The 14,185-nt window shown below is 45.0% G+C and overlaps 1 protein-coding gene across 1 annotated transcript in view; it reads left to right on the forward strand.

The window, feature by feature from the left end:
* Positions 1-14,185, forward strand: part of LOC119450034 (E3 ubiquitin-protein ligase HERC2-like) — a 154,818-nt gene that overhangs the window by 72,218 nt on the left and 68,415 nt on the right. The window contains 8 exon segments of the mRNA XM_049665596.1: positions 3,195-3,384; positions 6,224-6,406; positions 6,738-6,982; positions 9,033-9,183; positions 9,268-9,470; positions 10,547-10,765; positions 11,657-11,801; positions 13,303-13,610. Of these exon segments, the coding sequence (XP_049521553.1) occupies positions 3,195-3,384; positions 6,224-6,406; positions 6,738-6,982; positions 9,033-9,183; positions 9,268-9,470; positions 10,547-10,765; positions 11,657-11,801; positions 13,303-13,610 (1,644 nt within the window).

Genomic DNA, 14,185 nt, shown 5'->3' on the forward strand with positions numbered 1-14,185 from the left:
AGGACGCCACCACGCTGTGCAGATTGGTCACCACAGCTGTGCAGAGGCGGAGCTAAGCCGTGACGTCAGGGTCCCGCGGGGTATATATAGCTCCACGTCGCCACCACGTCAACATCGCTACGGAGGGGAATGGGGCAACCGAAGATGATCGTCACTCCCGAGGAAGAGGAAGCGTGGCATGAAAGACTGCGCACCGCTGCTCGAGATCGGATGAGACGACTTCGGGCCGATCTAGAGTATCGCGCGGGTGAAGCGGCGAAAGATCCACAGTTTTGAGCCCGCGTTAGGGAGTAAACTCATTTGAGCAACCAGAAGCGTCGCCAAAACGATCCGGGCCTGCGAGTCCTGGATAATTTGCAGCGGCAAGTGCGGAGAGCCGCGGGAGGTGCTGACGGACGGTTTGTCCGCGAGTTTCTGAACAGTGAGTGGACACAGTTGCCGAGTGTGCAATAGACTGTGGTTCCACACGAACTTGTCTACGTTTAGCTCTGTGCGCGACTGCGAAAAGTGAGAGACTGCGGTGCGGATTGTACGAGAAGTGTTTCCCAACGAAGCTAGGTGGGGCCGCCAGCTTCGCTGTTTGCACACAGTCTTCGCACCACAAGTGTGAGACTGCCCCAATTTTTTTGCTATGACAGTTGTGAGGGTACCACGCCGACGCCAGTCAGCGTGAGTCGCAGGCACGAGACGGTAGGCAACTGTGTAGAGTTGCAGGCACGGGACAGTAGGCAACCGTGCGTGGCGAGCAGAGAGAATATGGAAGGCGTGTGTGCGCAGTCGGCATGCTGGGAGCGCGCGACACCGAACTGAGTGAGTGAAGTAATCGGCGGAGCAAGCCACGTACGGTGCGGCTGGATGGAAAGCAGACTGTGTGTGTGTGCGTACGCCGAGGATTTCCCGAAATAAAGAATGTACTTGAACAGTTATTTGAATGAAGTTATATTAGGGGTGTGCGAATACCGAATATCACCAAATCAAATTGATTAATGAACGTTAGAATAATTCTATTCACAAATCGAATATCTACTATTTGATTTTTTGAATATTCGAGATATTCGGTTAAAGAACTGCGCAGGGCCACGTGTTACGGGTGCCGCGAAGCCCCTTGTGCTTGATGCTGCCCAAGCAAGCGTTTCACTTTGTTTTCGGCGCAAAAGGAGCGCCGAGGGCAGCGCAGACTTCGCCGAGGGCAGCGCAGACCTCGGCGCTCCCAACTGACGCTGTAGCGCTCCCCGACATCGGCCCGATGCAGAGATCACACACAAAACGTCGGCCGGGGCCACCTCTGTCGGTACATTGTTAGTCCATGTTGACCAGACCGATCGAAATGATAGAGCGACGTGGACAGTAGGAATGGCAACAAAAGCAGCACGTATTTCATGAAGTGCGAAAGCATGTGCAGAGATCGGGCCGATTAGATGCTGATAAGGACACAGATCATGTTGGATACGTGGTGACGAACATCACACTGCTTCCACAGCAGCCAGTCTAAACTGTATGCATGATTTTGGGACCGACCACTGGTGATGCACCTGTACGAACATATTAGCGGCATGCATTTCGTGACGGCTTGTGGCCTGCTACCACATCAGCCAGTGCTGGGGTAGTGAACGTCGCAGACTTGCGGTTACCCTCCAGATTTCAGATACTTTGACAGGTGGCAAATCACACCAAACAAATAGCGCAGACGGAGCCTGCTCTTTACTGTTGGTGCCAGCTATGCGTGAAGCAGTGATCGAGTCACGTGATGCATGGTCCTTTCATCCGTTGTGCAGATTGGCGTTACGATAACCCACCTGCCATAAAGTTGGGATTGTTCTTCTGCATTTTGGTGAAGAACAAGAAAGTAAAGCTTTCGATGCAGTAAATAAAAGACTGCCGCAAAACACGGATCCACTATTAAACTGACAACCTCATTGGTATTCAGTACAACAGAACACCACTAATCATTGTTTCAGAGGAAAAAAAAGCACTTGATTCTATTCAACAGAAATTTGATTTAAAAAAAAATATTTTCCAAAACTTCATATACTATACTAGAACTGAGCTGTTATCAGTGCTGGCATACTAATTTGTTCTCTTTAATAAGAGTAAACCGTACTGTATATCTTGATTTCTATGTACCGTATTTCCACGTAAATGATGCGAGGGTGTTACTTTCGGTCTCTACGAAAAAGAAAAAAATATATATTGTGATTATAACGCTAAGTGATGCAACTGGAAACAGCAAAGAAAAGGTGGATGCTCGCAGGGCTTTATTTATCGTTGCAGCCGCCAGAAAGTAATAGGAAATATGTGCATGCACAATTGCTCATCGTCACTGCTCACGTCCTTGTCAATCTTGGCAAGAACTGCGTCACCGTCCATGCCATAAAGATTATTAGGTAGTCAGCACTTCATAAATGCCCACAACACTATTGGAAGATTGCAAAACCTCCCACGCATTGCTGATCTATCGCGCGACTTCGCGGACTCACATTCGCTTCATCGCTTGATCACTCGTTTCTCGCACGATGCAGCCCATGATTTCGTATTGCCGCCGCGGTGTAATGCGATGGCCGCAGCATGCTCTAGCGGCGCATGCGTTGACTGTGATGTGCAGTGTCGTTGGCACCACGGTGCCTTTCTACGCGCAATCACTACAGTTTAAAGCGCAGATCGAGAAGAACCGCATTATATCGCGTTTTGAACCCGAAAATAGTATGAGGTGTGTTCTAAGGACGAAACTTTTTGAATAAAAAGAAAGGAAAAAAGCTTGCGTTACATTTGGGTTCGTGTTCCGAATATAACGCGAGCTTTTTTTAGGGTCACGAACCCAAATATAGCACGAGGCACATTCTGAACGCGAAAATTATGGGAAAAAAGCTCACATTATATTCGTGCAAATACGGTACCTATGTTACTGATAGCTTGCTACATTCTTGTTATGGAATGCTAGGAGACTCCAGAGCATGTGTAGCACCATATTTTCTTGGCCAAACTTTGTACGCATTAAATTTTGTGAAAAATTTTCTGATATTCGATATTCGATTCGGTGTTTGACTTTTCTTTCTTGATTCAATTCAGTATTTGATTCGTAATCAAATATTTGGTATTTGCACACCCCTGATTTATATGTAAATCATGTGGGGTGCACTGCACGTTGTATCATTCACACAGTTTGCTGATGCACATTTTTTCCCCTCCCTCCGTAGGATGGGCCTCCTCCTGGAGAAGGCCGTGTGATTGGTGAACTTGGTGAAGATGGCTGGATTCGAGTGCAGTGGGACAATGGCTCCACCAACTCTTATCGCATGGGCAAGGAAGGAAAATATGATCTCAAGTTGGCTGAACTTCCTCCGCAGCCAGAAGTAGAATCAAGTTCGGATTCAGAAGATGAGGATGGTACGTTTTTTTACTGAAGAAAGTGGGTGTCTAGCATTTTGTCAGCTTTTTCTTTTAGACAAAGCTTTTCTTGTGAATCACTCTGCGATTTGGCATGTCATTTTCATGGTGGTCATTGTCGTATGTCTCACCGAGCAGAAGCTGTCACTATTCTAGCCATGAGAACTTCTCGCCTTGTGATGCCGTGTGCACTTCCACCAATGAGAGTGGAGAGTTCAGTTACGTGATGTGAAGCTTGGTTCCCTGCAACACCACCACGTGATTGCTGCCCTTTGCGCATCACAGACAGCAGAACCCACCGATTGCATCTTCATTATCGTGGACATATTGCTGCAGTGCAGACATGCCATGCTACTGCACCGCGCCGTTCCCTTCATGCAGATGCCCCTCGCATCAGCAGGCTTTTGCCGTCACGTCGCATTTTCGCTCGTGATAAGCATACCATGCAGTTCCAGCTGACTGCATTTCCGGCACTGTGCCAAGTTAGCTATCTTCACACATTGCCAGGAATGCTGTCAGCTCTACTTTGACACGTCTTGGGTCACAGGTGATATCTCGCGAAGGTTCATCAAAAGTGATGACTTGAGAATATTGCCCCTTTATAAAGTTTGCCTTTGCTCTGCAAAGTATGCCACCGTGGCTGATGACTGTTACGGGTAGGTGATGAGATGTGTTCATCGCCAAAATCTGCTGCACATTGTCTTGCCGGCGCATCAAAGCTTTGCTTACGCCGATTTCCACAGTGTGTGGGACCTGCGTGATTTTTTTATTGCGATAGCAGTTATATGGACACTTCAAGCGGATTTCTGCCATCGGCGTCGCCGTCGCCGTGAGGTTCCGTATAAATTCCAAGGGCGATAAAATCGTTGCTGCGCATCGTGCACGCCAGTGAAAGCGCGGGGGGGGGGACGCACGCTAACACGGAGAGCGAATGCACGGCGGAAAGCACACATAACTTCCGTCGCGTGAAAGGCCGTGGGGGTATGGGAGCAGGGAGGCGAGGTAACGCTGTGCTGAGGCACCAAATGTGTATCTTGCAACCGGGCGCAAGGGGAACTGGCCACTCAATCTCCCACGCGAAAGGAGGAAAGCGGGAAGGTTGCGCAGGACTGGCCACTCAATCTCCCACGCGAAAGGAGGAAAGCGGGAAGGTAGCGCAGAAGGGAGGGGGGGGGGGGAGGGGCAGCTTTTACTCTGCCAACAATGCACTTGTACTTTGCCCGGCTGCGGCGGTCGCCCGCACCGTCTCCACACGCAATCTCCGCACGGCTCTGACCTTTGTATGCGCTGTGCATTTGCCGCTCAGTTTCCGTTGAAGCTATAGACCGCATGAACTTTCGCTCGCTGCGGCGGCTGCGCTGGCTGCCAGCGTTTTGACAGTGGATGTCTGCGGTCATTGAGTGTGATCTATTTATGTTTGCTTGTGCGCACTTACACCATGCTTGTTAATTCAGTTAGTAAGTGAATGTGTCCAAGTTTATGCAGCCGATAAAACTACTATCCCTACTCCGAATAGCTCTCTACTAATTTGCTATCGCAATTGATGCTTCGCCTTTCGGGTGCGACATATTTTTCTTAACATCTATTCTTGTAAATAAGCAAGGAATAATTATAATGTGCAGATGTTGGTATTGTTCTAATAGCCAATAGAACCAAAGTTGGCAAACATGGAGTGTACATATGTAAGTGATTATTTCGTACTAATTGGTAAGGATGTGCACATTGGGCATGTCATCGTGTTCTCCACATTAAAGAGACTAAGAGCCGACATTTAAGGTAGCTCATTTCTTTAATGCGACAGAAAGCTTACCATCCGCAGCGCACAATACCTCATTGGTAACACAAAATGCACCATGAAATTTTTTTATCTCAGGTCATGTTTGCATTTGGTCCAATCTTGAAGTTGAAGTTGAAGTGGAAGTTTATTTCTTTCTTTCTTACAGAAAGAGGAACAAAAGCTAAAGGCCATGTGGCCTGACAGAGGCTCTTGCTACCTGGAAACAGCATTGAGCTCAGTAATGTTTGCATGCTGGCATATGAGAGAAGCTAGAATGAGTGTCACTGCAATGCTTCAAGTAATCATCATTTGGCTTATGCCTTTAGAACTCTTGAATAATTTTTACAATAACAGATACATGCTTTTGTAATAACTTTTCAAGCTACATTTTATGCTTGGTCTCTTTACTATCTAAGCTGTGTGTTAGAAAATGAAAGAATTCTTTTGCTTGAGTGTACAGTTCCTCTGGCACTGCTGAAATTTGTTCATTGCAGAACAAATTGTGTGGCACATTGTGTCTCACAAAGAGACACAAAACACCAAACAGCTCAACAACTGCGGTGGCCCTTGCTGAATGGCAGCATGCACAAGTGCAAAAGCACTTGTACACACCACCCAAAAGCGCTTGTACACACCACCATGCATCAAGGGCTACCACAGTTATGGTTATGTGCCAATTTAATAGTAGGAATTCTTTGTTGAAGTGCCTATGTTGTGTTATACTCAGTTTAAAGCACCATATTTTAATTTGCACCATAGTTCCATAACAAGTTTTGGTTAGTGTTTAGTCCATTTAATGTTATGATTGAATCTATTTGATGCTTTAATGGACATTAGTGGTGAAGGAATCTGAAATTATTTAGTTGTAGGTAGTCTTGAAATGCTAATTTTCTATGGCTGTCAACTCGCAGAGGTATGCATTTAGTGGGTGTTTTGATGTTTTTTTATTCTGGAGAATGTGCTCTATCCTTACATAGAATATTGGGGTTCCTTACTGCCACTTATCAAGTTGCAGTGCTGGCCTATCTTGTTGCCTGAGTCCCATCATTGCTGTTCTTCCAGCCACAACCACAGTACCAGCCGCACAGCACCCATCGGTGTTGCTCCAGCAGGGCTGTTACACACTTCTTCGAGCTTTGTGTGTGTCGCTGGGCCTCCACTCCAGCTCTGTTCACCCCAAAGCCATCACAGTCATGTCTGGGCTCCTCAGATCCATTATTGCTTCAGGTCAGGGCGGCAGTCATGGTAAGTGTCCTGGCCACTGGTGAACTTTGGTAATTAAAAGTTTGAAGTGCGAGAAGCATTAGGAAATTTACTATGTTTAACCCATTAGTGTTCACAGCTGTAAATGAAGTAATGTGGTTTCTGGAAAAGTCTGATAACTCTGACCTCCAGCTTTTAGGGTGTCATGCAACCCTGGGTGTTATGTTGGGAGTGTGAATTATGCAGCACCATTTGCATAAAAAAGTCGAAGTTGGTCATCCTTTCTGTGCTTCAGCTAACCTACTGTCAAACTGCTAGGTTGTGCTTGGCATGCTAATAAGGGACGGACACAGATCAGTGTCTTATTTTACAGGTGTGGTTCACTCGTTGTCGTCCTCCTCGGTGGTGGCTTCAAGTGCGCCCCAATGGATGCTTGTGGAACAGCACCATGAGTGGGCCACCCTAGGTTTTTTGCGTGGGGTGTGCGCCACCCCAGCCCTGTGCCAGGCACTCAGCTCCCCACCATGGGTCACTCTACTTCTGAATGTGGCTTCCGGACCCTGTAGTAGGCCTCCCAGTGAACTCCCACTTGCCTCCCCATCGGTGCTACCTACACAGGTACTGCAGCAGGAGGATTGATTGATTGTTTTCCATTTATTCATTTATTCTGTACAGTTGCTGACCGGGGACTTGGAGGGGACCACCTAAAGGTCTTAATAATTAGAAGTCTGAAATAATGGATTCTCCATAAAATCTGCATAAATTCTCCATAAAATATTTATTCTGCAAGTGGCCAAAAAAGCTTGTCAATGCATTACTGCACAGACATATGCTTGTGTGCGACCTGGTCCGTGTATATTTTAACAGTGCTCTCTATACAGATAGACAAAAATATGGTCAGTTCATGTGCCAAATCTTCATCACTTGGCAACAGATTCTGACATCACTTCAACAGCCGAATGATTGCAGGTTTCTTTGAAACACTCATTTTCTCACAACTCCCCCACCTTATCGCCGCCCTCACTGACACTGATAACGATAACAAGGGTGGAGTTGGCATAACATGAAGATGTCTGATGATCGCAACCGACAAAAATCTATAACAGCAGACAATGAAGTCACCCGAGAGCATGTTGCTATTTAACTTGTAAAAGAACAACGCCTGATGGGCACAACACAAGGGACGAACCGAAGATGCAGCCTTTACGCCTTAACACTGGACTTGTCTTGGGTTGTCCTGTGATTTGTGCACAGTCATTGACTATTGGATTGACCAGGCTATTTTCAGTTTAATGGATGCGCCAGCAACATACTGAAACGAAAACATACCTCCTTCTGCTTGTCTCTGTGGCCAATTTATGCACATGGTCATGCAGGTTAAGTTCGAATTATCAAATGGCACGCTTGGAATTTTGGTCATCCTTATACATTATGTCTATGGGGCAACTGCTGGTGCCGTTGGTGGCCATATAATTGAGCATGTTCGAAAAAAATTTGTCGCAGTTTCACCTGAAAGGCGAAGCATCAATTGCGATAGCAAATCTGTAGAGAGCTATACGGAGTAATGATATTAGCTTTATCAGCTGTATAAACTTGGACATGCAGCAGCACCGGCAACACGCAGAACTGTTGTCGACGCCGTCGGCGTTTTGCCCGCGTTCGCTCAAAATGCGTGCGGCGTTGGTGACTGTTGCCGGAGCCTCTGATATAAATAGGCACTTGGTGCCGCAGCTAAACGTCGCCTCCCTTCCCTCCCCCACGGCCTCTCGCGCGTCGGAAGAAGGCGCGTTTGCTCTACATATATGGTGATTGTAAAGGAGGAAAGAGACGCCTACTTCTGCAGCCCTTAAGGGAGCACGGCGCAGAACGCGCGTTTGTTCTCCGCCGTGCGTTCACTACCCGTGAAAGCGCGCGCCCCTCGTGCCCTTTCACTCGCACATATAGCGTTCGGCGTGCGGCGACGATTTCATCTCCATTGACGTCATACGGAACCTGACTGCGACGACGACGGTGACGACGACGGCAGAAATCTGCTTTTGAGTGTCCATATAATTGCTATCGCAATAAAATTGGTCGGCGACTGTATAAACACTGATAATATCCATCCTTGCCCACACTGCCAAACCTCACCCCATCCAGTCTGAATTTGCAGCATTGCATGTATAGTACAACGGCTTATGTAAAGAACAGCTCTGCCGTTATTTCAGATGGCTCAACGTTCTTAATAAGGTTTACTGAAATCTTGAAAGATAGTTTGTAAACTTGATTAGCAGTGAGTTGCAGTGGTGGGCTTTTAAAATGATTAAATTTTGAAAATGTCTGACTATTTGCTGTGTTTACAGCTTTAAATTTAATAGGAAATTGGGTGGTTAATTAAATTATTTGTGCTTGTATTTCTTTTTATTAGTGCCTAGACATCCCAAACAGTGTCAAAGGTTTGAAGAAAGGAATTCAATTTCATTTGGAAGAGCTTTGGTAAAAAGACAGAGCCGATTAGACAGGAGCACATTTGCTAGACGGAGAACTACAATACTTGCTATACCTGTGCGGTCCACTTCTTTCTGACCTGTTATTTGTCCTTTCTCTATTACTGTCCAGAGTTTCCACACTAATACACAAGGCCTTTGCATATATGATTATAACAGCTTTATGATATTTCCTGTTCTAGATTCAAGCTCTTCGGGTTCTAAGAACTCTGCTTCTCTCTTGGACATCTGATGACTACAGCAAGTTGAGGTTTTCCTTTGTGCAAGCACTGTTTGCCCTTCTCGGCAAAGTCCTGGTTTCCTGCAGTTACGATCCAACATTACACGCTACAGGTTAGTACATGCTACAGTGGCCATTAATTGTTTAAATGTTTCTCTAATTTTGCATGCTTGCTTGTGTTTGTCATCATTTCCTAGATCTCTCATGGAAGGGCAAGAAGAGTGCCCGCGCCCGGGTCCTTCTCACAGCCTCTCATACGAGCACCGTCGCTGAAGAGTGCATCTCACTTCTCCGTGAGCTGCATGCTGTGTCAACCTGGAATGAACCAATCAACAAGCACCTGCAGCTGGGTTTGAAGAACATTTTTGCTGAAAGCACCAGTACACCCACCACTGCTGAGGTACTATGCCCATGTGCTTACAGGTGTTGCATGCTGTGCAGCTAATGTGCATTATTCATGAGGCCAGCAAATGTGACTGACAAAGATTGTGACAAACGGATGCAGTTCACATGCTCAGACAGTGATGAAAACAAAACAAAAAATTGCATGTTTATGGGAGTTGAAGCGATGTGATAGCTTGCAGCGTTGCCTTATTTTTGCATGTATAATTTGTACCAATAATAAAATAAATCTAATACAAAGTGAGGAGGAGAAAAGGGCATTGTGAAACTGGAATTTTGCCCTTAGGTGTGGATTCACAGCAATGCGCTTGTTGTTGCCCTGTCGCCACTCCTAGAGACAAAATTTTCTCATGAATGTGCTCCTCTGTGAACTTTGACCGTGGTTCATGATTGTACAAAAAAATATATATATGTATTGTTTCTTGATGGTTGCTTTGTGCCAACGGCAGTTCCAGGATTTTTTTATTAAGACTTGAACCATGCAGTTCCAGGATTTTTTTTTATTATTAAGATTTGAACCATGCGAGTCGTACACATAATTTTGGTTTCTTTCTTAGGGAGGTGAAATTTGGGTGATGGTTGGTGGTGCTATGGGCAAATTATACATGCAAAAGTCAGGTAGTTGTTTTTAGTTATTTGTAATGTTAAGGTTATTGACTTCCAGTGCTAAAAGCTGGTGATGTTATGTTTTGCGCAGTAGCACAAAAGGTAAGCAGCCCTCTGCACAATACCGTTGCACTGAGCAATGCATGGCACTGAGCAATGCTTTTATTGGAAATGGTAAATTTTACAAATTGTTAAGCCAGTTTTTTTGGAAGCCAGTATGCCAACAAGGGCCAGTTCCCTAAACCTTGGGGGCATGTGTGTTCTGTTTGCTGTAAGATATGCAACATGTCATATGGAATTGCCCAATGACAGTGTGGCTACAATTTGCTAGACTGAGCATTTAGTGCCTCTAATTTGCTTTGTAATACAGAGCCTTATTCTGAGCGTATCTTGCCATTCAAGATTTATCAATTTGTACCCTTGACTACTTACTAGTTGTGCTTGACCCTTCCACCTTCATTTCTCCAGACTGCAGATGCCCTTCTCCTGGAGAAGTCCAGCTCCCTTGCTGCCCTGACAGTACTTGGAGGTGTGGACCGTCGGGTGCGCCTTGGAGGCACCATCAACTTTATTGAGCACCCACACGATAAAGGGACTGTAGCTGGCATATCGCTGCGAGGAAAGCTACTTGTGCACTGCCACACGCGCAACAGTCTTGTCAAGCACTCCCTTGACCAGTTGGCTCCTGTGAGTCATTCTTTAGAGCTCTACTTTTGGGCTTTCATATGTTGCGAGTTGCTGACAGTTATCCCTGATGCTGAACATGTAGTCAGCAAACGGGGTCAGAAAAGGCCTTTCAGGTATTGAAAATGATGGAATGATGGGCTATTTGTGCTGTGAAGTAGGAAAAAGCTTTTAAACTTGCAAAAGAATAGACTGTAATATATTTCTGTCATAGATTTTATCATCCTAAATTATGTGGTGAGTTAAGAGCTTAATAATTTAACCTTAATTTGCGTGCATAAATTGTATATAAACGTTTGTTCATAGCAAGCGTATATCAGTATTTTATTACATGGTGTAGAAGGGCAGATGCAAACGCAATTGTATTTTTTCACATGGCACTGTGTGCACTGTATATAATAACCTGGATTTCGTGGCCGCATCCATCTGCATTAACTAACTGCATCGTAATATTGTTACACTGCTTTGCATAACATTGAGGAAGAAGAGCACGAGCTTGGGCTGAAGAAGACTATGCTTGAGTGACTGGCCTGCTGTGGACTTGTCTCTGAAGCCTCGTCGCATTGCGGCCAGTGTTCTTCCATCAGCGACTCGTAAATAAAGGACGCCGCAGGGGTCAGGACTTTAGTGAGCCATCTACGAAGCTGGTCGCTCATCACAGAGATGCGCATGCCGTTATCAATCAGAGCAGTAACAATATACACTCCCACAAATAGTTGTTTCACATATAGTACCACATATAGATCTTGAAAAAGCTAATTTCTCAGGTAGTGTATGTCATTTGATGTCACATTGTAAGTGGATTGCACAATGCTTGTACTAGAGCATTGGTTGCCCAGATTTTACCACATTTGTGTCTCAGCTGCTTGTACAATAATGTCGTTCTCTTTGCAGGCCGAAGAAAATCTCTTCCAGCTGCAGAAACTTCCTCTGAATGACGGCATGCTCTCCACTTGGTCCACTCTTCTCAGTCGAGCAGTCACCGTCTTGCCCAAGCTAACCACCGATCTCGTGCATCAGTTTCCCAATACTGCCGAAGGTATTGGCTAGTATTATTAACTTGTGGCTTTTTCCACTTGTGGCTGTGCAAAGACAACATTATAGATGCAGCCTAAATCTGTTCTAAGTAACCTATGGTCTGCATTTCAGTTTTTGAATCAGAATAGTTTTCCTGCAGCATGCAATTGACTTGCCTACTGTGGATGACATCATTATAAAGGTGTGCCAGGTATACATTTTATGTGGTTGCCACTTTTTGCTGCCTTGAGTGAAGCCGATAAATGGCACTTTCTTTCTTTTGTTACCACCAATGGGACTGGTAATTTTGTTTCCACCAGTGGTCTCTGCAGCATACATCACATCAATAACATCAATACAGCTTTATGTATTGCTGTTGGAGTGCTAATTTCTGTTTCTGTATTGTAAGCAACGAAATATGAAAGCCTCACGTGAATTAGCCATAGCCCTTTTGAATTCAGAACCTTTGACAGTTGGCAAATGACACCAAACTGGACAATGAAAAGGCACTTACTCCTTACTATTGGCACAGACCGCGGTCAATCCACACAGCCCCAACAATGGCTATGTGGGTGATTGAGTCACATGAACATGATGCGCGGTCTGCGCCTTAGTCTTTCGCGCGGGTTGGCCTTACGATAACCCACCTGCCCTAAAGATTGATGAGAAAGCCGTCCTGCATTTTGGAGGGAAACTGGAAAGCAAAACATTCTATGCAATAAAGGATTGCCATATAATGCAGAAGCTCATTGGTATTCTGCGCCACATAATGTCACTAATGCTTTAGCTTCAGAGGGAGAAAAGTGCTTGGTTCTAGTCAACATTCTATTGATAAAAAATTATTTCCCAGACTTTGATATACGAGGACAGAGCTGTAATCAGTGCTGGCATACTAATTTGGAGTTACTTTTAATAAGTGTAGACTGTAGTGTACGTATATCTTGATTTCTATGTACCTGAGTTACTGATAGCTTGCTACATTTTTGTTATGCAGTGGTAGGAGACTCCCAAGAATCTGCAGCACCGTGTTTTCTTGCTCGTGATTTACAAACATTAAATGTGATAAATTTTCTTATAATTGATATTTGATTTAATGTTTGGCTTTTCTTTTCTTAGTTTGATTCAATATTCAATTCGAAATCTACTGTTTGGTATTCATATACCCCTACTTACTAAGCCTATTTTAGCCATTGGAAGTGTTCTATGTGACTGTGGAGATTTTTGGACTGCTGAAACATTGAAACCTGAACATAACTAAAGAAAAGCAAAGCTTTTTTAAAAGTATGACTCTGTTACATTGAGCTTCAAAAGTATGAGCCAGTGAAAGTAAAATAGGCATTGCAAAGTACCTGTTATAACCAACAAGGAAAAACAGCAGCTGCAAGGACTTGCCACAGCTGCAAATCAGTGCCCTGTATTATTCTGTCCTTCATTTCATTGTTCATGTCGTTTTTCTTGTCAGTATGATGCAAGTTGCCTTATTGGCCACTTTGGCTTCTTATGTTTGTGTTTCTTCCTCGCAGCATCAGGTGTGAATGTGCCCCTGCTTGTTCAGCAGCACCTGTTGTTGGGCATGATCTGTGCCACTCAAGTGCTGACCTCACAGCAGCTGGTGCTGAGGCAGGTCTTGCTTCAGAACGTGCCCACAGAGCCGCAGCCACAGCTGCAGCACGCACACCAGGCAGCCACGGCAGCTGCAACAGCAGCACCTAGTGCCGAAGATGATGTCACAGCTGAGATGCATTCTCCCATCACCCTTATTGAGCAGGTCATGGCCACAGCAACACAGCCATCACCTTTGAGGCCTGTCTTTGGGAGGCAGGAGCTTGAGGTTAGTTGATGCATGTCAGAGAAGATCAAAACCTGAGAGAAGATGCTATCACTGCTACTTTAGACAAGGTGGACGCCAACGGACATGAGCATGACTATTGGGCACTTCATATTCATGTTAACGTCTGCTGTTCTTCTGTCATCTTTAATGTAGCATTGAGAGCACACTTCTAACATTTAAAGCTTTAATAATGTGGAACAGCTGGCTTAGCACGACTGGCACAGCAGAGAATTTTTGTGTTTTTCTCAGATGTTTAGTAAGGAAGGGATGTGATAATAAATCAGAATCTATCGCACAAAATTTTTGTGAGCTCCAGGCTAATGATATGGACTTGTTGCTAGGACATTAGGATTCAGATACAGAGGTTGAACAGTCAATAAAATTCCAGGCTGGGGGGGGGCATCATCCCTTTAGCCTACATTCTTACTGCAACAATGTGGCTGGATTCATAGTACATTCAGTCAGTGCTAAAACAAATAGAGGACTCTGCATATTGTTTTGGTAGATCTACAGTTTATTATACCATTAAACCTCTGTATAACGATGTCGGTAAAATCAGTAATTTGCATCACTAT

The sequence above is a fragment of the Dermacentor silvarum genome, chromosome 4 (assembly GCF_013339745.2).
Source record: "Dermacentor silvarum isolate Dsil-2018 chromosome 4, BIME_Dsil_1.4, whole genome shotgun sequence".
Lineage (NCBI taxonomy): Eukaryota > Metazoa > Arthropoda > Arachnida > Ixodida > Ixodidae > Dermacentor > Dermacentor silvarum.